Here is a 26369-nt window from a genome sequence, read left to right on the forward strand (position 1 = left end):
TCCATGGTATTGCGGTATACAAGAATAAAGTTGTTATTATTATTATTATTATTATTATTAATAAAAATAATAAATTCTAGTGGTTGCCAAATCTGCCCTGAGAGCTCCCCAGCCAGTTGAGTTTGCAGACTATACACAATGAACATACATAAGTGAGATTTACATGCAGTGGCTTGGGAATTACTAGTGTATCCTATTCCAAAAAGTGTGAAATTAACCAAATATGAAAGACACAAAAGAAAGGAGACATAGAAAAAGAAAAAAGAAGCAGCAAAGCCAAGAAAAAGGTTATTTTCAAGACTAAATATACACATGCTTTAAGGAGCTTTTATCCAGAATAGCCCACAGGGCTGTGGAGTCGGAGACAATTTTGGGTACCTGGAGTCAGAGTTGGCTCAGCCCTAAGGAAGTCCCTGATTGGCTCAGGCGCTTCAGGCCCCTCCCAAGGGAGGCGCCCAAGGCACCTGAGCCAATCAGGGCCTTAGGCCCCTCCCTGTGCATCACATGATGCACCAAGGCGGGACCTAAGGCCGGCACTGCGGTGGAGGAGCAGAAAGCAGGAGGACTTTGCGGTTCCTCCTGCTCCCGAAGACTGTGCTGGAGGCCTAAGGAGCAAGAGAGACTGAGCACCCCTCCTGCTCCTAACTTTAGAAGTATGGGGAGCAAGGGAAGCGCCAATGGCAGGAGGGAGTCGTCATCCCTCCTGCCATTCTGTTTGCAGCAGCAGGCATTGGCTGTAGGGATTTTGGTTTGGAGGAGGGAGGGGGCTTTATTTTCCTTTTTAATACACAAAATATTTGCCTGATTGAAGCCCTGACAGCTGTGACAGGAGGCTGCTTTTCCTGTCACTACTGTTAGGGCTCTGTCCTGACTCAATCACTCACTGAGCGATTGAGTCGGGAGTTTGCATGCAAAAAAGATAGTGAAATCAATCGCTGTTTTAAAATCGGCCAGGAATCAGCTAACAGCGATTGAATTGCTATCTTTAGTGAATCTGGGCCTAAGTGTTAAAAGGAAAGTTAACTATGACATAGAAAGGCATTGGCCTAACCCTCTTTCAGCTATGTGAGAAAACATACCACAGCTATAACAAAGCAAGAAAGTAATTTGCATATGAAGCTCCCTCAGCCATGGCTACAGCAGAACTGGGACTAAGAAGCTCTTAAGCTCTGGCTAGGGACCAATTTGTTTTTGCTGTACTTGCTCATAGCTGTGATCTGGTCCCAGCATAACTATGGCAACTATTTATTGATAAACTGTCCCCCCTTCAAGAGAGGGCCAGTAACCCATGTGTGAGATCAGTTGCTGTATCTTCCATCTCTCAATCTCCTGCTTCCAGCTGCAACATGCAGTTCATTCATATTATGTTCTAGCTTGTTAGAGGTACTTAATCTGTCGTCTCAGTGGTAGTGACGAAATGTTGAAATAAAATCATTGTATTTCAGTTCAACAAGAATCCATCATTGACAACAGAGGTGTGTACACTCACTAGAAGCTAGAACCCTTCAGAGAAGCACTCCATGGGAACCAGAAGCAACTGTATGAGATTTTCTTATGATCTGGCTGTAGTTCCACCAGCAGTTTTGCTCTTTCACAGCATGAGCCAGTAATAGCAAAATGAGTCCACAGCTTCTTGGTAGCAGCACACCCCCCCACATAGATGTGTTAACACCAGAAAAACTCCACATGGTTTTACTTACTTCAGCTGTGTGTGAACTCATTATTTACCTGCCAAGGCCTCTGTTGTGTCCTGGAACTTTTCAAAATGCTTCAGTTTCACTCTGAGGAGAGTAAAGAAACACCAAATTAATTCTTCAGAGAAGCATGGCCTCCAAGGAAAAGGGCTACATTGCTGGGCTATGGTTATTCTAGCTTTTGATTTGCTGGTCACAGGATTATCAGATGAGTCAGGCTTCAATTTGCCCCCTCACTTACAAAGATTCAATTTCTCTGAAAGAAGCAGGATTCTTATTTGTATCCCCCCTTTTTCTTTATTGCAATTTTAACATAATTTTACAAGATATCTCTTGTTCAGGCAAAACAGATAGAAAATATTACAGGAAATTCAAAATATTTAACCGATAAAGCAAAACAGCTTAAATCACAATATAGAGGAGACCACAATATAGCTTAGACCACAATATAGAGGAGGAGAGCACATAAAGTGAACAACTCAAATAAAGCACATTTCATTAGGAATAGGCTTAAGAGCTTTTATAGGCCCTTTTTCCTTATGACTATCTGAAAAAGATCTTACTAAACTTTCCCGGCTGCCATTTTCTTAAAATCCAAGGAAGCTTGGAGATGCTCTGGCATAAAAAAAAGACATATTTCACTTCTAAATACTTAAACATTTGCATGGATATGTCAACAGAAATGCTGCCCCAAGAGTTAATGTCTCAGATCTCTCTACACAGTATTTGCTATGCAGGCAAACTGGGAAAATCCCTTCTCTTCAGAATCACAGGTCTTTGGAACGACCTTACTACCCCGCTTCGGAACCTGGGCTCCCTCCAATTATTCCGCAAGCAATTGAAAACTAAAATGTAATTCTATCCCCCCTTACTCTTCTCTTCTATATATAAGTTCATGTAAACCTTTTTTTCCCTTCTCTTCCTATATTTTAAGTTCTTGTAAACCATGCAGAGCTCCACAACATCCGTGGAGATGATGCGGTATATAAACTTAAGGTTTAGTTTAGATCTCATAGCCAAGAATAGGTTTCTCCATTCTTGTGTGTTCCTTGTGACATCAGGGAAGATTCAAACTTTTTCCCATGAAACAATGTTTGAGAGTTACGAAAGTACAATCTTACAATGGCATTAGTATCTTGTTCAAAAACAAAGGAAACAATGTAGCTCTGTGTCCTCAGACAATGTGGCTTCAAATAAATCAGTGACATTTAGAGGTTCCACCAAATTTAATCTTTCCCCTTCTGGGGTAGCACCTGGTTGTTTCTTAGTAGGTAAATAATATATGTGATTTAAAGGTGGAATAAGATCAGAAGAAAATTTCAACACTTCAACGAGATATTTTTGAAACATTTCTAAAGGCGCCACTCTGAGAGTTTTTGGAAAAAAATCAAAAACTATGTTTAACCTGCGATTATAATTTTCTAATTGTTCAAGCTTTCTATGCAGTAAAGTTTTTTTCTTTCAACATCTCATTTGTTAAAAAGCCTATAAATTCTCAACATTGTCCTTAACTTTTTTAATTTCTGAAGTAAATTCTTCTTTAATATTAGCCAAAACTTTCCCCAAACCATTCAAAGTACTCACGAGGTTAGACACCTCCTGGGAAGATCGGCAACCATTGAGTTCAATCTCTCGAGAGCGTCCCATATACTCTCAAGAGTCACCACCGTTGGTTTTTGTCTTCCTGAGCCAGCTATCAAGCTGGCTCCCAGAACGGCTCTCTTCATTCTCTTGCAGTTCCTGCCCATCAAACTGGGTTTCCCTGTCGTTATCGCCATACAGAGTTCCCCCGACTGGACCATGAGTGGAGCGGGATGCAGCGGTAGGACAGTCCCTGGAGGGGAGAGGCAAACCTCAAGTCCGGAGAAAGCTCAAGAAACCCTCCGGACAATCAAGGACCAACAGCGATGGCAGCAAAGTCCAATATTACATTACATTAGTGATTTTTATTCTGCCATTACCTTGCGGTTCAAGGCGAATTACATAAGAGGTTATCTGGACATTTCCCGGAGTGTTACCGAGTATAGCGTGTTACTTCAGGGGATTGAAATGCTTCCTGCTATGGTACTGTACGCTGAATAGGGGTAGATGTCCTTGCCGTGGAGGGGTTGGAGCGGATAGTGCCTTTACTCTTACAGAGTGTGGCATTCTTAAAAAGGTAACTTTCCTTGTGTGCAGAATTCCTCAATGTTAATGCCATCGCTTAAGCTGCCGCCTTCTTGCTCTCCAGGATCACTCCAAGAAGCAGGATTCTTGAATTGACATATCCTTAGATATGATTAACTAAAATCAGGATCATTTGGTAATTCTAAATTGTCCCTACCCAGGGGGTACAAACTCTTTGTAAAACTAACCCAAGCTGCTAAAACTAGCACATAAAAGAAAAGTTACTATTACAAAGCCTCAAAATCTAAAGTGTTACCACACGCTTTTATGTAAAAGCATATGATGAACCTCCATCCATAACACTACAATAAAGAGAACACAGACCAGTCTGGTGACTCATTAGCAGTGCTGTACACTGCTCTACACAAAGTTCCTGGTTCTTCCACTTTCCTGCCCCCACCCGGGCTCAGATGGAATAATGCTGAGTTGGCAGTATTCATGACCTCTAGGGCAGAGGGCAGCTCCTGGTAAATGGATTCTGAAACTCTTATACAGCGCTCCTTGTGAATGGCTGTTAAGCTTTTTTATCTTGTCCCGTTTTGAATCTGTTGGTTTTATTTTATGTTTTTTGACTTGTTTATATTATGTAATTCCTTGTAATGCTCTGTAAACCGCTAAGAAGTTTTGATTTAGCGGTATAACAAAATTTTAATAAACTTGGATTCCCGGGACAGGGTTGAGAACCATTGCAAGGCCATCTATTTGCTCATTTAAGGTATCCCACTTACTTTCCACAGATCCTACATACAAGTGTTTTATAACTGACAGATCAGAAGATTGGTAAACTTCCCTTTTTCTAAGACAGGCCAAAAATCTTCCTCACATATAATGGAGCTACTCTACTAGAGCTAAGACAGTGTTTCTCAAACTTTTTTAGTTCTGGCACACTAAACAGAACTATTTTTCCCAGCACATTATAATTGAAATTATAAATTGCAAAACCAACAAAAAATTAAATTTGAGAGTTAATAAAGTTCTTTTAGTTATGTAATTACAACTAAAATAGATAGAATTGCTATTCAATGCGATGAATGTGCTTGTTTTTGAGTGCATATTAACTCAAAACGTGGCTTTATAATCAACAAGCAAACATGCATTTATTTTATCATCCACATTCTGCAGCCGTTCTCTTTTTTTATTTAATTTCTGACAAGAGTTCAAAATCTAAGTTTGCAAAGATAAGAAGATTTAAACGGTAACAAAGCCTTGATTGCTTTATTGCTCAAGTTAGGATAACTATTGTATAAAAAATAAAAATAAAGTTACTTGCTATTAATTTTCTAAGACCAATTACATTAAAGAATGATGCTTCTCTGGGAGGTTGTATCCTTAAGCACACAGATGCTCAAAACATTGACAAGACTCTTGTGTACACGACGTACATGTTATTTATTGTAGTGTATTCTTATGAAGGGAATTTTAAAAAATAAAGTAAAATTCTAAAATCTCTTGTGGAACCCCCGGAATCTCTTCAGGGCATACCACTGTACTTAGGCACATAGTTTGAGAGACACTGAGCTAAAACATACAACTGTGGCAAGAAGCAGACCCTACAACACCATTTGGTCTACCCATCACTCAAATATGACCCCCAATAAACATAGGATTCTGCTAAAATATGCTTGTCAGAGTTAAAGTATGACTTTGGTAGGTAGATACAGCACAGTTACTTACAGTAACAGGTGTTATCCAGGGACAGCAGGCAGATATTCTCACATGTGGGTGACGTCATCTACGGAGCCCCAGCGCGGACAGCTTTTCAAGCAAACTTGATTGAAGTTTCAAGTTTGCTACACTGCACCACGCATGTGCATGCCTTCTTGCCCACTAGAGGGCGCATCCCACCTCGTGGTCCTCAGTTCCATAACTAGCAAAGAAGCCATCCTCGGGGAGGCGGGCGGGTTGTGAGAATATCTGCCTGCTGTCCCTGGATAACACCTGTTACGGTAAGTAACTGTGCTTTATCCCAGGACAAGCAGGCAGCATATTCTCACATGTGGGTGAGCTCCAAGCCAACCAAAAAAGGGTAGGTGGGAGGATGGCAATTTAGGAAAACAGATTACGTAACACCGACTGGCCAAACCGGCCGTCGCTTCTGGACAAAGTGTCCAGACAGTAGTGGGAGGTGAACGTATGAACCGAAGACCAAGTGGCAGCTTTACATATGTCCTCCATAGGAGTGGATCGGAGGAAAGCAACCGAAGCTGCCATCGCAAGGACCTTATGCCCCGTGACTCGACCCGAGAGCGGGAGACCAGCCTGAGCATAGCAAAAAGAAATACAAGCAGCCAACCAGTTGGACAAGGTGCGCTTAGAAACAGGGTGTCCTAAACGATTAGGATCAAAGGACAAAAACATTTGAGGAACCTTCCGATGAGACCTGGTACGTTGGAGATAAAATGCCAACGCCCTCTTACAGTCAAGCGTGTGAAGCGCCGTCTCGCCAGGATGGGGCTTAGGAAAGAACACAGGAAGGACAATGGACTGATTGAGGTGGAAATCAGACACAACTTTAGGTAAAAATTTGGGATGGGTGCGGAGAACCACCTTGTCCTGATGGAACACAGTGAAAGGTGGATCCGCAACCAAAGCTTGCAACTCACTAATCCTTCGAGCAGATGTGAGAGCAATCAGAAATACCACCTTCCAAGTAAGGAATTTCAGGAGAGACTTGTCAATAGGCTCAAAGGGAGGTTTCATCAGTTGAGCTAAGACAACATTCAAATCCCAAACAACAGGAGGAGGCTTCAGAGGGGGACAAACATTGATTAGACCCTTCATGAACCGCGTCACCAGAGGATGAAGCGAAAGATAATGTCCATCCAAGTGCCGATGGAAAGCTGAAATGGCACTGAGATGTACCCGGACAGATGTCGTCTTCAGGCCGGAATTAGACAAATGTAACAAATAGTCCAGTACCGAAGACACCGGGACCGAATCAGGATCCAGATGACGCGAGGAACACCAGGAGGAAAACCTGGTCCACTTCTGGGAATAACAAAGCCTGGTCGAGACCTTGCGCGAGGCTTCCAAAACTTCCCACACCGACTGAGAAACCTGGACCGAAGTCAAGGGGAAAGGAACCAAGCGGTCAGGTGTAAGGACTGAAGATTGGGATGCAACAGCGAACCCCGACTCTGAGATAGCAGAGAGGGAAACACAGGTAGAAGCAGAGGTTCCCTGACACTGAGTTGAAGAAGCAGGGAGAACCAGTGTTGACGAGGCCACCGAGGCGCAATGAGAATCATAGTGGCTTTGGATGATTTGAGACGGACCAACGTCCTCAAGATCAGGGGGAAAGGAGGAAACGCGTAAAGGAACCTCCCTCCCCAGTCGAGAAGAAAGGCATCCGCTTCCAGACGGTCCAGGGAGTACATCCGAGAACAATAGAGGGGTAGTTTGCGAGTCTCCGGGGAGGCTAACAGATCCACCTGAGGAGTCCCCCAGCGGTTGAAGACCTCGCGTAGGACTCTGGAGTTGAGTGACCACTCGTGCGGCTGGAGAAGCCGACTGAGTTTGTCTGCCAAGCAGTTCTGTTCTCCCTGGATATAGACCGCCTGTAGGAAGATGTTCTGGGAGATCGCCCATTCCCAAAGGCGCAGAGCTTCCCGGCAAAGGGGCCAAGAGCCTGTCCCACCCTGCTTGTTCACATAATACATGGCCACCTGGTTGTCCGTTCGCACGAGGACTACCTGGTCGCGGAGCAGGTGGCAGAAAGCACGAGCCGCCAGAAAGATGGTGCGAAGCTCCAACACATTGATGTGACAGCGTCGGTCCTCCACCGACCACAGGCCTTGGGTCCGCAGACCATCGAGATGGGCCCCCCACGCGTACTCCGAGGAGTCCGTGGTCAGAACCTTGCGAGGCGGAGGGACGAGAAAGAGCAAACCCCCGGAAAGATTCGAAGAGTCGGTCCACCAACGGAGCGTCTCAAAGAAGGAGTCACCGTTATGCGGGATGAGACCGGATCGCACTCCTGGCGCCACTGAGAGGCCAGAGTCCACTGAGGAATTCTCATGTGCAGCCTGGCGAACGGCGTGACGTGGACCGTCGAAGCCATGTGGCCCAGAAGCATCATCATGCGCTGGGCCGACACCATCGGCTGCTGAAGGATCAGCCAAAAAGAAAAAAGAAGACTGCAAATCATTCAGAACACGGCCATAAAGTTAATCTACAATGCAAAAAAATTCGATCACGTCTCCCCATTATTAATTGACGCGCATTGGTTACCAGTTAACCATAGGATCCTCTACAAGCTGATGTTCCTAATTTTTAAGTCCCTCACATTCAGCGAACCACAATTTATTTTAAAATCACTTATCCCATACAAACCCCAAAGATCTTTGCGCTCATCTAATCAAAATTTATTAACTGTGCCATCATTAAAAGTCATCGGAACAAGAAGAGCTGAGATGTTTACTGTTGCAGGGCCACAATGGTGGAACTCCCTTCCCCACTACATCAGAATTGAAAGTGATATCCTAACATTTAAAAAGCTTTTAAAATCTTATTTATTTAAGGACGCCTTTGATTTATAATTTAACTAAAGGACGCCTTTAATCAATTTTTTATGCAAGAAAAACTTTGAAAATTTTACCCTACCTTTCGTTCTTTCCTTGTTTTTTGTTTTTTCTTCTCCCCCATTGTAACTTTACCCTCCTACCCTATCTTTCATGTGAGTCTTAATTGATTTTATTGTAATTAGGTTTAAGTCTCTATATTATATTATTATGTACATCGCCTAGAATTTCGAAATAGGCGATTCATCAAATGTGAAATAAAACTTGAAACTTGACCCATCCGAACCAAACCCTCCAAACGTGGAGGAGGAAGGAATGAACGGAGGCGAACAGTGTCCAGCACTGCGCCTATAAACTGAAGTGACTGGGTCGGGCATAACTGGGACTTGGGAAAGTTCACTTCGAACTCCAGTCGTTGCAGGAAGGCGATAGACTGTAGGGTCGCTGAGATAACCCCTTCCCTGGTCGAGGCCTTGATCAGCCAATCGTCCAGGTAAGGGAAAACCTGAAACCCCCGAGACCTGAGTGCTGCAGCAACTACCACCATACACTTCGTGAAGACTCGAGGGGACGAGGCCAGGCCGAAGGGGAGGACTCTGTACTGCAGGTGCAGCTCGCCCACCTGGAACCGTAAGAATTTGCGGAAAGCGGGATGCACCGGAACATGGGTGTACGCTTCCTTGAGATCCAGGGAGCACATCCAGTCCCCTGCCTCCAAGAGAGGATATAATACCGGAAGTGACAACATCCGGAACTTCTCCCGGACCAGGAACTTGTTGAGCTTCCTGAGGTCTAGAATGGGGCGCAAGTCCCCGGTCTTCTTTGGGACCAAAAAGTAACGGGAGTAAAACCCCCGCCCCCGCTGGTCGGAGGGAACAGGCTCCACCGCCCGCAGCCTCAACAAGGCCCTGGCCTCGGCCATGAGGACAGGGAGCTGGGTCCGGTTGTATGGGCAAGCCCCCGGTGAATGTTCCGGCGGCGCAGAGCAAAAGTTGAGAGAGTAGCCCTCGGAGACGGTCCGGAGCACCCAAGCGTCGGATGTTATCTCGGTCCAGGCCGCGTAAAAGGACCGGAGTCGACCCCCCATGGGAAGGGGATCTGGCGCGATGGCGGAGGGGGGCCGGCCCCATCCGCCTATCCCGTCAAAAGGACGGCGCAGGTTTGGCAGGACCCTGCGATGGAGTCTTGGTTTGTCCCCCTCTGCCCTGTCTAGGGGGGCGCCGAGGCGGTGGCCTTGAAAAAGCCGGGGTCGACTTTTGAGGGTACCTCCTCGGGGGAGGCAAGAAAGGTTTCTGCGGCGTGACTCGAGGTTTCGGACGGACCAAGGAAGCTAACGAGCGCTCCTGTTCCGAGAGCCGTTTGGTCGCCGCCTCCAGGGATTCATCAAACAATTCGGACCCCACGCAAGGCAAGTCAGCAAGGCGTTCCTGCAGGTTTGGGTCCATATCCAGGGTGCGTAGCCACGCCAACTGGCGCATGGCTACCGCAAAGGCCGACACCCTCGATACTAGCTCAAACGTATCGTACACCGCATGGAAAAGGTACAACCGCAATTGAGACAGGTTGGACACAAACATGTCGAACCCTTCCTTGCGGGAGTCCGGCAAGGCCTCACGATATTGGGGCAGATCCTTTACCATGCCCCGTAGATAGGAGGAAAAGGTAAAGGCATAATTTAACGCCCTGGTTGCCATGAAGGAGTTGGCATAGAGGCGACGACCAAACTTGTCAAGGGTCCGACCCTCCCTGCCGGGCGGAACCGCCGCAGAAACCCGGGAGGGTTGAGTCTTCTTGAGCGCAGACTCAGCCAGTAGAGACTGGTGGGAGAGTTGAGCCTTTTCAAACCCCTTAGGTGGTATTGTCCTGTACTTGGACTCCATCTTAGACGGCACCGCTGCGACTGTAAGAGGTGAAGTCAGGTTTCTAAGTAAGGTTTGATGAAGGACCTTGTTCAGGGGCAGCCGAGGGGATTCCCTAGGGGGAGCCGGAAGGTCCTGCTCCTCGAGGAACTCCTTCGTATATTGCGACCCAGCCATGAGGTCCAAGCCCAAGGCACGTGCCATGTCCTGCACAAAGCTAGAGAAGGAGGACTGCCTGGCCGGCGGGGAGGGAGTTCTCGACCTCTCCGCCGAACAAAAGGGGGAGGGCTCGTGAGAATAACGGGGCTCCCTACCGGACCCCGAGCCCCATGAGGCCAGATCTAATGGTCTCGAGGGGGTCGGGGAACGTCTTCGCCTCGAAGAACCCCTGGGAGACGTCCCAGGCGTCCGAGGGACCGAGGTACGCCCCCTCTTCCTCGGAGTCGCAAGAACCCCCTCTCGCAGGGGAACGGAGAAGCCTCGGGTTGTCGAGACGAAGCTCTGAAACCCGCAAGGCCTCGCCCCCGAGCGGCGAGGAGCGACCATGTCGCCGAGGAGAGCCTCGCAAACGCTTCGGCTTCCTCGGGCGACGCCTCGCCCGAGGCCGGCCCGAGGGCGAGGAACCCCGGGAGGACCTCAAGGAGGAGGAGGAGGAAATCCGTCTCACTCGACGCACCTTGTCCCGGGGCCGAATGCTGCTCTCAGGCGGGGCCCCCGAGGTCGAGGTCGAGGGCAAGGTCGAGGCCGAGGTCGGAGGTGCCCCGGCCGCCGAGACCGAGGGAGTCGAGACCGAGGTCGCCGAGGTCGGAGCCCCCGAGGCCATAGCAGTCGAGGTCGCAGCCCGCTGCAGTTGCTCGAGGGCGCCAGACAGCTCCGAGGTAATCAATGCTCGGAGCAGGTCCTGGAACGCCGGGATCCCAACCATGGTAGGCAGGTCCGAGGCCGGGGGATGCTCCCTGGAGGGTGACCTCGGTCTCGAGTATTCCCTCGGGGCATTAGTGGCCGGAGTCCTGGGCAGGGCCGAGGACGACCCACCCACCGCAGAGGAACTCGAGGATGGCTTCTTCGACGACCCTGGAGGCAGGTTTGGTCGGGGCCGTCGGCTTCGAAGTCGAGGTCGAGGCACGCGGCGACGCCGAAGGCACCGAGGTCAAGGCCGGGGCCGAAGCCGAGGCCGACGTCGAGGCCTTTCCGGGCGCGGAGTCAACTTGAAAAAGCTCCGCCATTCTGGTGCGGCGTCGACAAAGCGCTCTAGCCTGGAGAGTGGCACACCGATCGCAGGAACTAGTCGGGTGCTCGGGTCCAAGGCAGAGCAAGCACCACCGGTGGGGATCTGTGATTGAAAGTAACCGCTCACACCGGGTGCATTTTTTAAAGCCCGTCGAGGGACGAGACATGAAAAGAAAGTGGCCAGGAATGAACGAAGTCCCGCGGCCGCGGCTCCCGGGAGCCCCCGGAGCCGAACGGAGGAATTTTTATTTTTTTTTTTTTTGACGAAAACGACGAACTAAATCGAAAAAAAACAATAAAGAAAGCACAGCGACCGAGCTAAACAGCCCAGACGCGGTGTCAGAAGGCTGAAAAAACAGAGCACAATTTCCACAGGGCTTCTGGCTCCGCGGAAAAAACTGAACTGAGGACCACGAGGTGGGATGCGCCCTCTAGTGGGCAAGAAGGCATGCACATGCGTGGTGCAGTGTAGCAAACTTGAAACTTCAATCAAGTTTGCTTGAAAAGCTGTCCGCGCTGGGGCTCCATAGATGACGTCACCCACATGTGAGAATATGCTGCCTGCTTGTCCTGGAATAAAAGATGATGATAACACTGCTATTCTTTGGGGAAAATTATTTATCCATTAGCAGCAGAGAAACTAATAGCCATCAGACCTTAAATATTTATTTCCTCTGGATACTTGCAAAATCAGATCAGAGGCTTGTAATCAAACTTAGATTTGTATCTTACAAGTGGAGTTTCCCTCTGCACAACTGCTATATGCCACTCCCTATCATCTCATATTCAGCAAAGTATTGTTTATACAGCTGTGCATCTTCCAGACCCAACAAGGGTGAGGAAGAGGAAAAATGCTTGGTTGATCAAATCAGTTCTGATCATTAGTGCCTGCCCCTGCTGATGAGCTCTCTGAGAAGAGGCTACATCCATGGCCAGTGAACAGATTAGTAGGGGGACGGAAATAAAATTAAATCTCAGAAAAGTAAAAAATCTCCCTACAGAAATTCTTAAGAAAGCGAACACGGCACAAAGAAATGTAAAAAAATAAAAAATCTCACAAGAAATCAACAATAAAGAGGAAAAAAACTATGCCAGTCAATCATCTGACTAGAAAGCACAGTTACTTACCGTAACAGGTGTTATCCAGGGACAGCAGGCAGATATTCTCACATGTGGGTGACGTCATCCACAGAGCCCCGACGCGGACAGCTTTTCAAGCAAACTTGATTGAAGTTTCAAGCTTGCTATGCTGCATCATGCATGTGCATGCCTTCTCCCTCCACTAGAGGGCGCATCCCCACCTCGTGGTCCTCAGTTCCATAGCCAGCAAAGAAGCCATCCCCGGGGAGGAGGGTGGGTTGTGAGAATAGCTGCCTGCTGTCCCTGGATAACACCTGTTACGGTAAGTAACTGTGCTTTATCCCAGGACAAGCAGGGAGCATATTCTCACATGTGGGTGACCTCCAAGCCAACCAAAAAAGGGCAGGTGGGAGGATGGCAATTTAAGAAAATAAGTTACGCAAAACCGACTGGCCAAACCGGCCGTCGCTCCTGGACAAAGAATCCAGACAGTAGTGGGAGGTGAAAGTATGAACCAAAGACCAAGTGGCAGCCTTGCAGCCTTGCAGATGTCCTCAACAGGTGTAGACCGGAGGAAAGCAACAGAAGCTGGCCTAGCCCGGACCTTATGCCCCGTGACTCGACCATGGAGCGTGAGACCAGCCTGAGCATAGCAAAAAGGAAATACAAGCAGCCAACTAGTTGGACAAGGTGCACTTGGAAACAGGACGTCCCAACCGATTAGGGTCGAAAGACAAAAACAATTGAGGTACCGTCCGATGAGACTGAGTGCGTTGAAGATAAAAAGCCAACGCTCGCTTACAGTCAAGCGTTTGAAGCGCCACCTCGCCAGGATGAGAGTGGGGCTTCGAAAAAAATACCGGAAGAACAATGGACTGATTGAGGTGGAAATCAGACACAACCTTAGGCAAAAATTTAGGATAGGTGCGGAGAACCACCTTGTCATGATGAAACATAGTAAAAGGTGGGTCCGCAACCAAGGCCTGCAGCTCACTAATCCGTCGAGCGGAAGTGAGCGCAAGCAGAAAGATCACCTTCCAAGTGAGGAACTTGAGATGAGATTTGTCCATAGGCTCAAACGGAGGTTTCATAAGTTGAGCCAGCACCACATTAAGATCCCAAACCACAGGAGGAGGCTTTAGAGGAGGATGGACGTTCAAAAGACCCCTCATGAAACGAGTAACCAAAGGATGAAGGGAGAGGGACCTACCCTCAAGATGCCGATGGAAAGCAGCAATTGCACTGAGATGCACCCAAATACAGACCGGATTGAGATAAATGAAGCAAATACTCTAGGACCGACGCCACCGGAACCGAGATCGGGTCCAGATGATGAGAGGAACACCAGGACGAAAATCTGGTCCATTTCTGGGAATAGCAAAGCCGAGTCGAGACCTTGCGAGAAGCTTCCAAAATCTCCCTGACAGACTGAGAGATAGGAACCCAAGTCAGGGGGAAAGGAACCAAGCCGTCAGATGTAAGGACTGAAGATTGGGATGCAACAGTGAACCCCAACTCTGAGACAGCAGAGAGGGAAAAACCGGCAGAAGTAGAGGCTCCCGGACACTGAGTTGAAGGAGCAGGGAGAACCAGGGTTGACGGGGCCAACGAGGCACAATGAGAATCAAAGTGGCTCGTGCCAATTTGAGATGAACCAACGTCCTCAAGATCAGAGGGAAAGGAGAAAACGCATAAAGGAACCTCCCCCCCCCAGTCGAGAAGAAAGGCATCGGTCTCGAGACAATCTTGGGAGTACATCAGAGAACAATAGAGAGGTAGCTTGTGAGTCTCCGGAGAGGCAAACAGATCCACTTGAGGAGTCCCCCAGTGGTCGAAGACCTCGTGCAGGACTCGGGAGTTGAGCGACCACTCGTACGGCTGGAGAAGGCGACTGAGTTTGTCGGCCAGACAGTTTCGCTCTCCTTGAATGTAAACCGCCCGAAGGAAGATGTTCTGAGAGACCGCCCACTCCCAAAGGCGCAGGGCCTCCCGGCACAGGGACCAAGAGCCCGTCCCACCTTGTTTGTTCACATAGTACATTGCCACCTGACTGTCCGTCCGTACTAGGACTACCTGATCGTGCAGTAGGTGGCAGAAAGTCCGAGCAGCCAGAAAAATGGCGCGAAGCTCCAATACATTGATGTGACAAAGACGGTCCTCCGCCGACCACAGTCCTTGAGTCCGCAGACCGTCGAGATGAGCCCCCCAAGCGTACTCTGAAGAGTCCATGGTTAGGACCTTGTGATGTGGAGGGGCGAGAAAGAGCAAACCCCTGGAAAGATTGGAAGAGTTGGTCCACCAACGGAGCGAGCGTTTCAAAGAGGGAGTCACCGTCACAGGAGTGGAGATCGGGGTCCCGGTTTTGACGCCACTGGGAGGCCAACGTCCACTGAGGAAGCCTCAGATGTAAGCGGGCAAACAGCGTGACATGAACTGTAGATGCCATATGACCCAGCAGAATCATCAGGCGCTGCGCCGATACCGAGGGCAGCAGCGAGACCTGCCGACTCAGGCGGATAAGGGCCTCCAACCGTGGAGGAGAGAGGAACGAACAGAGGTGAACCGTGTCCAGCACGGCCCCGATGAACTGCAGAGATTGAGAGGGGCACAATTGAGACTTTGGGAAGTTCACCTCGAACCCCAGACGCTGAAGGAAGATGATAGTCTGTCGGGTCGCCGAGATAACCCCCTCCCTGGACGGAGCCTTGATTAGCCAATCGTCCAGGTAGGGAAAAACCTGCAGGCCCTGGGATCGCAGAGCTGCTGCGACTACCATCATACACTTCGTGAAGACTCGAGGGGACGAAGCCAATCCAAAGGGGAGGACACGGTATTGAAGGTGCAGCTCCCCTACCTGGAAACGTAGAAACTTGCGGAAGGCGGGATGCACCGGAACATGGGTATAAGCCTCTTTTAGGTCGAGGGAGCACATCCAGTCCCCCTCGTCCAGTAGTGGGGACAGGACCGGCAGGGATAGCATACGGAACTTCTCCCGGACAAGGAATTTGTTGAGCCGCCGGAGGTCCAAAACGGGGCGCAGGTCCCTGGTCTTCTTTGGGACCAAGAAATAGCGGGAGTAGAATCCCTTCCCCCGTTGAGCTGGGGGCACCCGTTCCACCGCACGGAGACTCAACAAGGCCCTGGCCTCCGACAGGAGAAGGGGGAGCTGCGACCTGTTGGAAGGACACGCGCCGGGCGGACTGTCCGGCGGGATTTCCCAGAAGTTGAGGGAATAACCCTCTGACACGACTCGGAGGACCCAAGCGTCAGAGGCGATGAGGGTCCAAGAATGATGAAATGCCCGCAACCGACCACCGATGGGCAACGGGGTCGATGACAGTGCGGAGGGGGCCTGCCCCCACCCGCTCAAGGCGTCAAAAAGACGGGGCAGGCTTAGACGCCCCTTGCGCCTGAGGCTTCTGCTGCGGCGCCCTGGACTGCTGAGGGGGTCTCCTAGGCGGGGGCCTGGAGAAAGCCGGCATGGTCTTCTGTGGATAGCGCCTAGGCGGAGGTTGGTAAGGCTTCGGAGCGGACGACTTCGCCTTTGGACGCACCAGGGAGGCGAATGAGCGTTCGTGCTCTGAGAGGCGCTTTGTAGCCGCCTCCAGAGATTCATCAAAAAGCTCCGAGCCCACACACGGCAGATTGGCCAGGCGCTCCTGCAAGTTGGGATCCATATCCATGATCCGAAGCCACGCCAGGCGGCGCATCGCAACTGCAAACGCTGAGACCCTAGAGGTCAGTTCAATAGCGTCGTAGGTGGCGTGGAACAGGTACAGGCGCAGCTGGGAAAGAGATTCCATTAGCTTCCCAAAATCGTCCCGATGGGATTCAGGCATGACCCCATGATAACGGGGCATGGACTTTACCATGTGACGAAGGTACGAGGTGAATGTGAAGGCGTAATTAAGTACCCGATTCGCCATCATGGAATTCTGATATAAGCGCCGTCCAAATTTATCCAGGGTGCGCCCCTCACGCCCAGGCGGAACCGCAGCGGACACTCGAGAAGGTTGGGACTTCTTGAGAGATGATTCGACCAGCAATGACTGGTGGGACAATTGAGCCTTTTCAAAGCCCTTACAAGGCACCGTGCGGTATTTGGATTCCATCTTGGACGAGACAGCCGTCACCGCATAGGGGGAATCCAAATTCCGCAAAAAAGCCTGCTGCAGAATCTGATTCAAGGGAAGGCGGGAAGACTCCCGAGGAGGAGAGGGCAAATCCAGCTCTGCCAAAAATTCCTTAGAATATTACGACCCTGCCAAGAGGTCCAGATCCAGGGCCTTCCCCATGCCCAGCACAAACCTCGAAAATGAGGAGGGACGCAGACCAGACCAGTCTTCCCCGGGGGAAGGGGAGCGAGAGCCTTGGGCAGCCGAAAATGACGGGGACGCCTCACGAGAGTAGCGTGGCTCACGACCAGTGCCAGCCTCAGACCCCCAGGAAACCGCGCCGAGGGAATGTGCCGGGGTCGGAGACCTCCGAGGCCCCGAGGAGCCCCTCGGGGAAGACCTCAGGGTATGGGGCACAGAGACCTTCCACCGCCACGGAGAGGAATCCCTCGAGCCCCGTGGCGAACCCCTCCTAGCAGGGGAGCGGAACAGCCTCGGATTAGACAGGCTGAGCTCCGAAACCCGAAGAGCCTCGACCTCCCGGGCCGGCGAGGAATGACCCCGCCTCTGAGGAGACCCACAAGGACATTTCGACCTCCTGGACCGACGCTTCGCCCGAGGCCGGCCCGAGGGCGAGGACCCGCGGGAGGCTCTGGACGAGGAGTCCGTGGAAGAAATCCGGCGAACACGGCGCACCTTATCCCGAGGTCGAACACTACGCTCAGGCTGGTCCGGTGCCGAGACCAGGGCTAAGGCTGGGGCCGAGGCAGGTGTCAACACCGGGGCCGAAGCCGAGGCCGAGGACAGCTGCAAATGGGCCAGGGCGGAGGACAGCTCCGAGGAGATAAGCGCCCGGAGCATGTCCTGGAACACCGGAACGGCCATCATAGATGACATGTCCGACACCGTCGGGTACTCCGCAGAGGGCGACCTCGGCAGCGAGTATTACCGAGGAGCAACCGACTTCGACGGCCGGGGCGGGGCCTAGGACGACCCACTCGCCCCCATTGAGGAGCCTGAGGAAGGCTTTTTCGTCGACCCTGGAGCTGAGGAAGGAAGCGGGGACTTACCCGGGGCCGACTTCGGAGTCGAGGATGAAGGCTTCGAGGAGGAAGACATCCGAGGTGAGGTCGAGGGTACCGAGGCCGAGGTCAACGCCGGGGCCGACGTCGAGGCCTTCCCCGCCGCGGGTTCCACAATGAAAAGCTCCGCCATGCGAGCACGCCGGCGGCGGAGCGCCCGAGGTTGGAAGGTGGAACACCTAGGGCAGGAGTCTGTAGGGTGATCCGCAACCAAGCAGAGGAGGCACCACCGGTGGGGATCGGTGATCGATAGCAACCGATCGCACCGGGTGCACTTCTTGAAACCCGACAGAGGCCGGGACATGAACGACAAAAAAGGCCGCGAACGAACGAGCCCCCGGTGCCTCGGCAACCGGGAGCCCCCGGTGCCTAAATGAAAATTTTTTTTTTGACGATTTGCAACTTCGCAGACGAAGGGAAAACAAAAAAACGCACAGCGACTAAGCAAAACAACCAAGCCGCGGTGACAGAAGGCAAAAAGGCACGGAGCAAAAACACGACAGGGCTTCTGGCTCCGCGGAAGAAACAGAACTGAGGACCACGAGCTGGGGATGCGCCCTCTAGTGGAGGGAGAAGGCATGCACATGCGTGGTGCAGCATAGCAAGCTTGAAACTTCAATCAAGTTTGCTTGAAAAGCTGTCCGCGTCGGGGCTCCGTGGATGACGTCACCCACATGTGAGAATATGCTGCCTGCTTGTCCTGGAATAACCAAGTTTTCTAAAAACTTTCCACTCCTGCATTTGAATATTTTTCTATTCAGAGATGCATTCTCTTAGGCAATCGAATATTTCAAACAACGCAATATAAGATACTCATGGTGCGCAATTAAATTGTCCCCCACCCTATATGTGATTCCCTCCCCCTTTCTGTTCTATCATAAATTGGAGTTCTTCCCTTTTCCCTCTTGTATTATGTTATTTTTGTTTTACTTTTATTATTACTATTATTTAAATGATAATTTTATTGTACGTTGATATTGCTTTTATTGTAAGCCACTTAGTTACTCTTATGATTTGTGGGATATCAAGAAATAATAAAACTTAATCCACAAATGTCAGAAAATTCTGCCCCACTTCCAAGTTCTTCAGTTTGGAACTTAGAAACCCTCTTTCTTAGTGGAGAGGGGGGTGGAAATTATTCCAGCTGGGAGCTTAACTCCCCAATATTACAGAAATATGGGTTTTATATATGTAAAACCAAACCAGAGACTCAGTGTTTAAAATGCCTATCCCCAGCAAGTGAATGTAACCCTTTGCAGAGGTGAAGAAATCATGTCTTCTTGGCCCAATTCAAACATCTCCAAGTTTCCTATACCTAGAAATTACTTGTGTTCGTCATTGCCCCGAGTGCAAATTTATCAGCAAAAATTGCATTAACTTCTTACTGGAGGGGAGTGTGCTTTTGCAGCTAAAACATTGAAATTGTTGGAGGGCATAGATATATTTAACTTGTATGTACCTACAAATCCCTTACTGGGCTTACACATCACTGCTGATCAAACAGCTCCTTAAGGTTTAGAAGACGACTTACATTTTATTAGCCTTTTCAGGTGTTTCAAATTCTTTCCATAACGTATCAATTTCCTGAAGTTTCTTCTCATTCAGAACCTGTGTAACAAGAAATAATGCATCAGGTTTGAATACTTGGGGATATGAAGTAGAATAAACTGGAGAGTAGAATAGAAACAAACAGTGGAGTCATAGGAACAAAACAAGACTGTGGAGTACAACTATGCATAAAAAGGAATCCCTTATTAATACATGCAGGACCCGACATTTCAACCTACACTCTAAGAGGGTTCTGTGAGCTCCCCAAAGCCTACCCAACTGTACATCATACCATTAGCCTTTATGCCCTAAGTATGAGAGATTCCTCAATAATATAAAGTCATGGGAAAGGAAACAATCTGCATTAACCACATTAACATAACTGGAAAAATTATACTAATCTTAATTATACATTTTGGTGGAATTCGGTATGTTTCAAGTTTTTATTAATGTTTGATGAATCGCTTATACAATTTACTAAGCGATGAACAGCTTTATAAAAAAAACAAATTAGAAGACTAACAACTTTTTGAAAACAAAATTAAAAAAACTAACATAATTATAACAACTAACAAATTACATCTGACATTCAGATTAAAACAAACATGATGTAGGGGGGTAGGGGGAAAAGTTACAAATCCTATTAGAGTGAAAAAAAACATAAAAGGGAGAGAACAAAAGGAAGGGAAGAATAAAAAATTCTGGAATAAGTTATTATGTGTCAGAATTTAAATGTTAAAAGCATCTTTAAACAAAAAAGTTTTTAAAAGTTGTTTAAAGGAGATTAGGTCTGTTTCTTTTCTGATATAGTGTGGCAAAGAGTTCCACAATTGTGGAGCCATGACCGAGAACATATCACTTCTTCTTGTGCCCACAATTTTCAGGGAAGGGACGGCTAATAGATTTAGAGATGTCGACCGAAGAGAACGGGGGGTATTATGAGGAACAATCATTCTTGTCATAATTGGAGGTTCATTAAAGATTAGCATTTTAAATACTAGGAATAATACCTTAAAGGTAATACGGTGGCTAATAGGAAGTCAATGGAAGTCGATCAATAAAGGTGTAACATGGTCGTATTTTTTCGCTTTGTGAATAAGTTTTATTGCCGTATTTTTGATTATCTGAAGCCTTCTTTTTTCTTATATTAATTAAGAGGGAGTTGCAATAATCAATTTTGGCTATAATCATAGAATGAATTAGTATATTAATCGATTTAGGGTCTAGAAATGTAGAAATTGAGCGTATCAGACGTAGTTTATAGAAGCATGATTTAACTATTTGAGTAATGCCATATTTTTAAGATGGAAAGAGCAATTGCAATACAGAAAGGGAACTATAATAATTTTATAAAGATCTGGGGGCCATTGGAACGATATTGTAATGAGTAAACATCATTTTCCTTGGATAAATATATGTACACATAGAGGGGGTGGGGGGGAGTTTTTCTGGAAATTTCACTAAATTATATGTTTATATTATATTTATGATATAATTGATTATAATATTTGAAAGAAGGTGGGTGGGACTGGATATAATTTTTATGTTTTTAGAATTATATGAGAATTACAAGTGTTATTATTGTTACTAATGATATATTCCTGTACACTTGCTGTAAGTTTTCAAAATGAATAAAGAATTTTAAAAAAACAAACATAACGTTTATTGACTGAAATAAAGATTTGGAATCAAGTACCCCATTTCTGCAGTTCAAACAATGATCTAAATTATGGACATTACACAATCCAGAATTAAAAAGCATGTTGATGTCACTAAATGCGCGGAACTGTAAATTCTTTAGAATCACCCAAATAGTATCTAAGCCAGAATATACATAATAATTTAAACAACGAAAGACCATATTTTACCTACAAGCAAAATAGCCTCTGCACAATAAACCTCAGTTAAGGAAAACAAATTAAAACCACAGGAGAAAATTCTAAAACTGGTGTCCAAACTAGAGTTGCGCGGGGACAGAAATCCCACCCGTCCCCGTGAGGAATCCCACCCGTCCCCATGAGGAATCCCCTCCGTCCCCACCCATCCCCGCGAGGAATCCCCTCCGTCCCCACTCGTCCCTGCGAGGAATCCCCTCCGTCCCTAAAGGCTCTGGTAGAAACCCATTTACAAATAAGCAGAGACTTTATTAATTTGGAAATATTAATTGGGAAGAATACATACTTTGTAAACGGGTTTCTACCAGAGTCTCTAATGTTTATACATTTTTATCAACACAACTACTATATCCTGAAGCAAAAAAAAAAAAAATAATAGAATTTTTTTTCCTACTTTTGTTGCCTGGTTTCTGCTTTCCTCATGTTCTCATTCAATTCCTTCCATCCACTATCTCTCTTCTCTCTGCGTCTTCCATTTGCTCTGTTACTGTGCCTCTCCCTTTCTCTCCCCTTCCAAACTGGTCTGGCACCCATCTTCTTCCCTCCGCTCCCCCCATAGTCTGGCATCTCTGTCTTCTTCCGTCAGCGTCTTTGTCCCACTCTCTCTTCCCCATTTTCCTTCAGCGTCTTCTCCCCACTCTCTCTTCCCCATGTCCTGTCAGCGTCTTTCTCCTCCCTCTGTCTTCCCCATGTGCTTTCAGTATCCTTCTCCCCCCTCTCTCTTCCCCATTTCCCTTCAGCGTCTTCTCCCCACTCTCTCTTCCCCATTTCCTTTCAGTGTCCTTCTCCCATCTTCCCCATGTCCTGTCAGCGTCTTTCTCCTCCCTCTGTCTTCCCCATTTGCTTTCAGTATGCTTCTCCCCCCTCTGTCTTTTCCCCATGTCCTTTCAGCGTCCTTCTCCCCCCCATCTTCCCCATGTCCTTTCAGCATCCTTCTCCACCCCTTTGTCTTCCCCATGTGCTTTCAGCATCCTTCTCCCCACTCTGTCTTCCCCAGTGCTTTCAGCGTCCTTCTCCCCCTCAGTTTTACCCATTTTCCTTAAGCGTCTTTTCCTCTCCACTCCACCTTTCCCGCCCGACAACAGAACATGCCCGGTCCGACAAACCTCCCTGTCCTGAATCCAGCTGCTGACGTCGGAGGGAGGAAGGGCTTTGCTAAAGCCCTCCTTCCGACGTCAGCACTGACATCGAGGAAGACTTCAGGTCGGCTGTGTGCTGTGGCAGGGCAGGTAGGAAAAAGAAGGCGAGCCTCGCGGCTTGAGTACATCCAACCCCGCAGGAACCCCATGACCCTAGGGGGCGTCCCCACGGGATCAGAACTGCAAGGTTGAGGCGGAATAGAAATCAGTAATGTAATGTAATCCCCGTGCAGCTCTCTAGTCCAAACTTAAGTGCCATTAGGCATCTTACCAACGATGAAGTTAATTGAAGAATGCTGTTAGAAATGGCAGGGTTGAAACGCCTACTTAGGCGCTTTAGACTGCTGAATGCTTTAGGCACCTGGGCCAATCAGAGTCTTAGATCCCTCCCAATGCATCCCAGGGTGCACCTGGAAGAGGAAGGCCTGCTATTTTGACCAGGTGGGCCTGCCAGCAGGAGTGAGTGAATGTCTCTCTTGCCGATTGTCTATCAAAGGTACAAGGGGTATGTGAGGGGATGTTCAGCACAGGGGAAGGGTCTCTTCTTGGAATGGTACCAGGTGGGTGGGCGAAGAAAGAGGGAGAGAGAGGAATAGAGGATCTCCCACCAGTTCAACTAATCATGGCAAGGGAATCCCCAATCAGCTGAGCCGGCAGGACTCCCCAAAGCCATAGTTTTGGGGAGTCATACCAGCTCAGCTGATTGGGGATTCCTCTGCCGTGATCTGGCAGGCTATGGAGGGGATCACCCGGCAAAGATAGGTGCCAGAAATGTAGGCTGTTTTCCCGGCTTAAATTCCTGGTACCTGTCTTTGCAAAAATTGCGCCTACATAAGTACTTGAGGCGCAATTCTCTAACTGGCGTTGTTGCGTGATTGACACACAATCGGCGACCGCTTTTAAAGAAGCCACTGACATGAGCGCCAGTTAGAATCCAGAGGGTGGTGCTTTTACAATGGCCTATTTGACAGCTGTCTTATCTCCACAGAGAGGCTAATTCCTAGGGAGCTTGTCATCCCAAACTTAAATGGTGTTGATACAAAAATGTAGCAGGAATATATTTGGAGCACTCATTTTACCATATAAACTACTATGCAAGATCTTAACTTTTTTTTTTTTTAACTTTCAATTGTATTACACATACACACAAAAGAATGTAAAGAGTAGCTTCTCTCCTCCCTCAGACTATTTTATAACACCTTGTGGTCTAGTCAGGGCAGAATCCCCGGTCACTCTTGCCCATGTTAGCTCTACTCACAAAATGGCTGCCATAATTTCTTGCGGGCAATCGCATGAGATTATCACTATAAGTCAAGGCAGCCATTTTGAGAGGCCAGCAGGAGCAAGTAGGGATCACTCTTACCCTGAATGCACCTGTGCAATGCCAGAGATTATAAAATAAGCCCCCCAAGGGGGCTCCTATAAGTGGGCTGGGTGTAAAGGCAATTCCTAATCAGAGGGGGAGGGAAGGAGATAAAGAAGACAAAGCACAAATTTTCAGCTTCCACAGAAAACACACAGTCAGTGTCCGCCAAAACTTTATGGTCTTAGCCTTTTAGTTGGAACCAAAACCAGGCAAAAAAAAAAGGGATTTGGAAGCCAGTTTAAGCACCATAATTTGAACTGAAATTAGGTTGGCTTCTACATAACACTTTTCTGGGTTCCATAATGAGCAAAAGTGGAAAAACAGAAGTGATGGTGAAAGAGCAAACTGCTGGATGGTTTAGAGTTGCATACATATATAGATTGAGCACAGAAAAAAATGTATTACATAGTAACAGCAGATGATGGCAGATAAAGACCCGAATGGTCCATCCAGTCTGCCCAACCTGATTCAATTTAAATTTTTTAATTTTTTCTTCTTAGCTATTTCTGGGCAAGAATCCAAAGCTTTACCCAGTACTGTGCTTGGGTTCCAATTGCCGAAATCTCTGTTAAGACTTACTCCAGTCCATCTACACCCTCCCAGCCATTGAAGCCCTCTCCAGTCCATCCTCTACCAAACGGCCATATACAGACACAGACCGTGCAAGTCTGCCCAGAACTGGCCTTAGTTCAATATTTAATATTATTTTCTGATTCTAAATCCTGTGTTCATCCAACGCTTCTTTGAACTCAGTCACAGTTTTACTCTCCACCACCTCTCTCGGGAGCGCATTCCAGGCATCCACTACCCTCTCCGTAAAGTAGAATTTCCTAACATTGCCCCTGAATCTACTACCCCTCAACATTTTCCTTTCTCTGGAAAAGATTTTGTTCTACGTTAATACCCTTCAAGTATTTGAACGTCTGAATCATATCTCCCCTGTCTCTCCTTTCCTCTAGGGTACACATATTCAGGGCTTCCAGTCTCTCCTCATACGTCTTCTGGCGCAAGCCTCCTATCATTTTCGTCGCCCTCCTCTGGACCGCCTCAAGTCTTCTTATGTCCTTCGCCAGATACGGTCTCCAAAACTGAACACAATACTCCAAGTGGGGCCTTACCAATGACCTGTACAGGGGCATCAACACCTTCTTCCTTCTACTGACTACGCCTCTCTTTATACAGCCCAGCATCCTTCTGGCAGCAGCCACTGCCTTGTCACACTGTTTTTTCGCCTTTAGGTCTTCGGACACTATCACCCCAAGGTCCCTCTCCCCGTCCGTGCATATCAGCTTCTTTCCTCCCAGCATATACGGTTCCTTCCTATTATTAATCCCCAAATGCATTACTCTGTATTTCTTTGCATTGAATTTTAGTTGCCAGGCATTAGACCATAGCATTGTATGTTCTGGAATACTAATCTGTGATAAATATTAGAACTACAAAAATGTTTTGTGTACAATAGCATTCCAACATACAGTATACACATATGCAGCTCCTCACAAGATACAATTCTTTTTGTACTCAGAACCAAAGCACAAATACAGTTATCACTAGCCACATTCTGTCTACATGTGTCTTGTGTGCTCTTTCATATTAGTAGACTTTTTTTGTGCTGGGCCTGTTTGCATACTATTTGATTATTTGCATTGGGAAGTGAAACTTTTGTATTACACCTGTGTTGTCACATTGCTCGACTGCAAGCTTATTACATCGGCCCTTGTCTAATCTGCAAGAGTAAATGTATTTATACCATGCCATTTTTTTTCTCAAAGGGAGATCAAGTCAAATAGACGTCACACAAATTATACATTAATAAAATATGAAGTAACTTGCATTAATAAAATATGAAGTAACTTGCCCAAAATAATAGCCTCGTCAGCAGAAGGGCGCCCATAATTACAGGCCACCTTTTAGCCTAAGGAGCGCCCGCCACGATTTTCCTCGAGTGTGAAGCATCTCAAAAAGCAACAGCACCGATTCTGATGCTTCACTCGCGACACAAAAATAAGGAGCAGCAGATCTGAAGCCCAGCATTCGAATAAGGGCCGCTGCATGTGGAAAAGGGGAAAGAGCAAGAGCCATGCTTATCCCAACTTGTACCCCAAAAGATCCATCTCTGCCTCGGCCCAGCCGTTTCAGCTACTCATCCCTTGCCTCTCACGAAGGGTCTCGGGTCGCTGTTCCCGTCTCCTTACCTTAAAGATGGCAAAACCAGCCGCGGTCTCGAAAAGCACAAGCATGGTGGAATCTAGACGGCTAAGAGCGCGACCAAAGGCAAGCCTGCCCGCCCTTGCACACGTCTCTCCCTCACAGGAGTATGCGCACAGCACGCCGGAAACTACTCGTGCTGCAAACCCTCCAGCTTTGCTTCCTCTTTGCGACATACATAATTGGAGATGCCCCCGAAAAAAAAAATTATAGTTGCTTTACGGTAATTTCAGGCATTCTCAAATTTTTGTAACTACTGTACGTGGATTAGTGTTTCCCAAAGTTTTGTGCATAACAGTAATGAATATCGTTCTCAAACCAGATAGTAAGGGTAGGGGGGGCATCTATCCAGTTTTTAATCCTCTTAACTTTTCATTAGTTTGCTGGCTTATCTCATGGTTATGTGCAAACTCCAGTTATCAAATATACAGCAAGTGAGGAAAGCTGGCACGAGGAGCATAGCTCGT

The 26369-nt window shown here is 47.8% G+C and overlaps 1 protein-coding gene and 1 non-coding gene across 2 annotated transcripts in view; both read right to left on the bottom strand.

The window, feature by feature from the left end:
* NOP58 (NOP58 ribonucleoprotein) overlaps nucleotides 1-26044 on the bottom strand; it is a 182315-nt gene extending 156271 nt beyond the window's left edge. The window contains exons 1-3 of the mRNA XM_033947006.1: nucleotides 25890-26044; nucleotides 19278-19354; nucleotides 1729-1781 (exon numbers count right to left, since the gene is read on the bottom strand). Coding sequence (XP_033802897.1) covers nucleotides 1729-1781; nucleotides 19278-19354; nucleotides 25890-25934 — 175 coding nt within the window. The 5' untranslated portion in view covers nucleotides 25935-26044. The remainder of the gene's footprint in view (nucleotides 1-1728; nucleotides 1782-19277; nucleotides 19355-25889) is intronic.
* LOC117361701 lies at nucleotides 1389-1477 on the bottom strand. Its single transcript, XR_004539732.1, has one exon. It is a non-coding gene; the product is annotated as a small nucleolar RNA SNORD70 (small nucleolar RNA).
* Nucleotides 26045-26369: the final 325 nt, after the last annotated feature.

Source organism: Geotrypetes seraphini, chromosome 5 (genome assembly GCF_902459505.1).
Source record: "Geotrypetes seraphini chromosome 5, aGeoSer1.1, whole genome shotgun sequence".
Taxonomy (NCBI): Eukaryota; Metazoa; Chordata; class Amphibia; order Gymnophiona; family Dermophiidae; genus Geotrypetes; species Geotrypetes seraphini.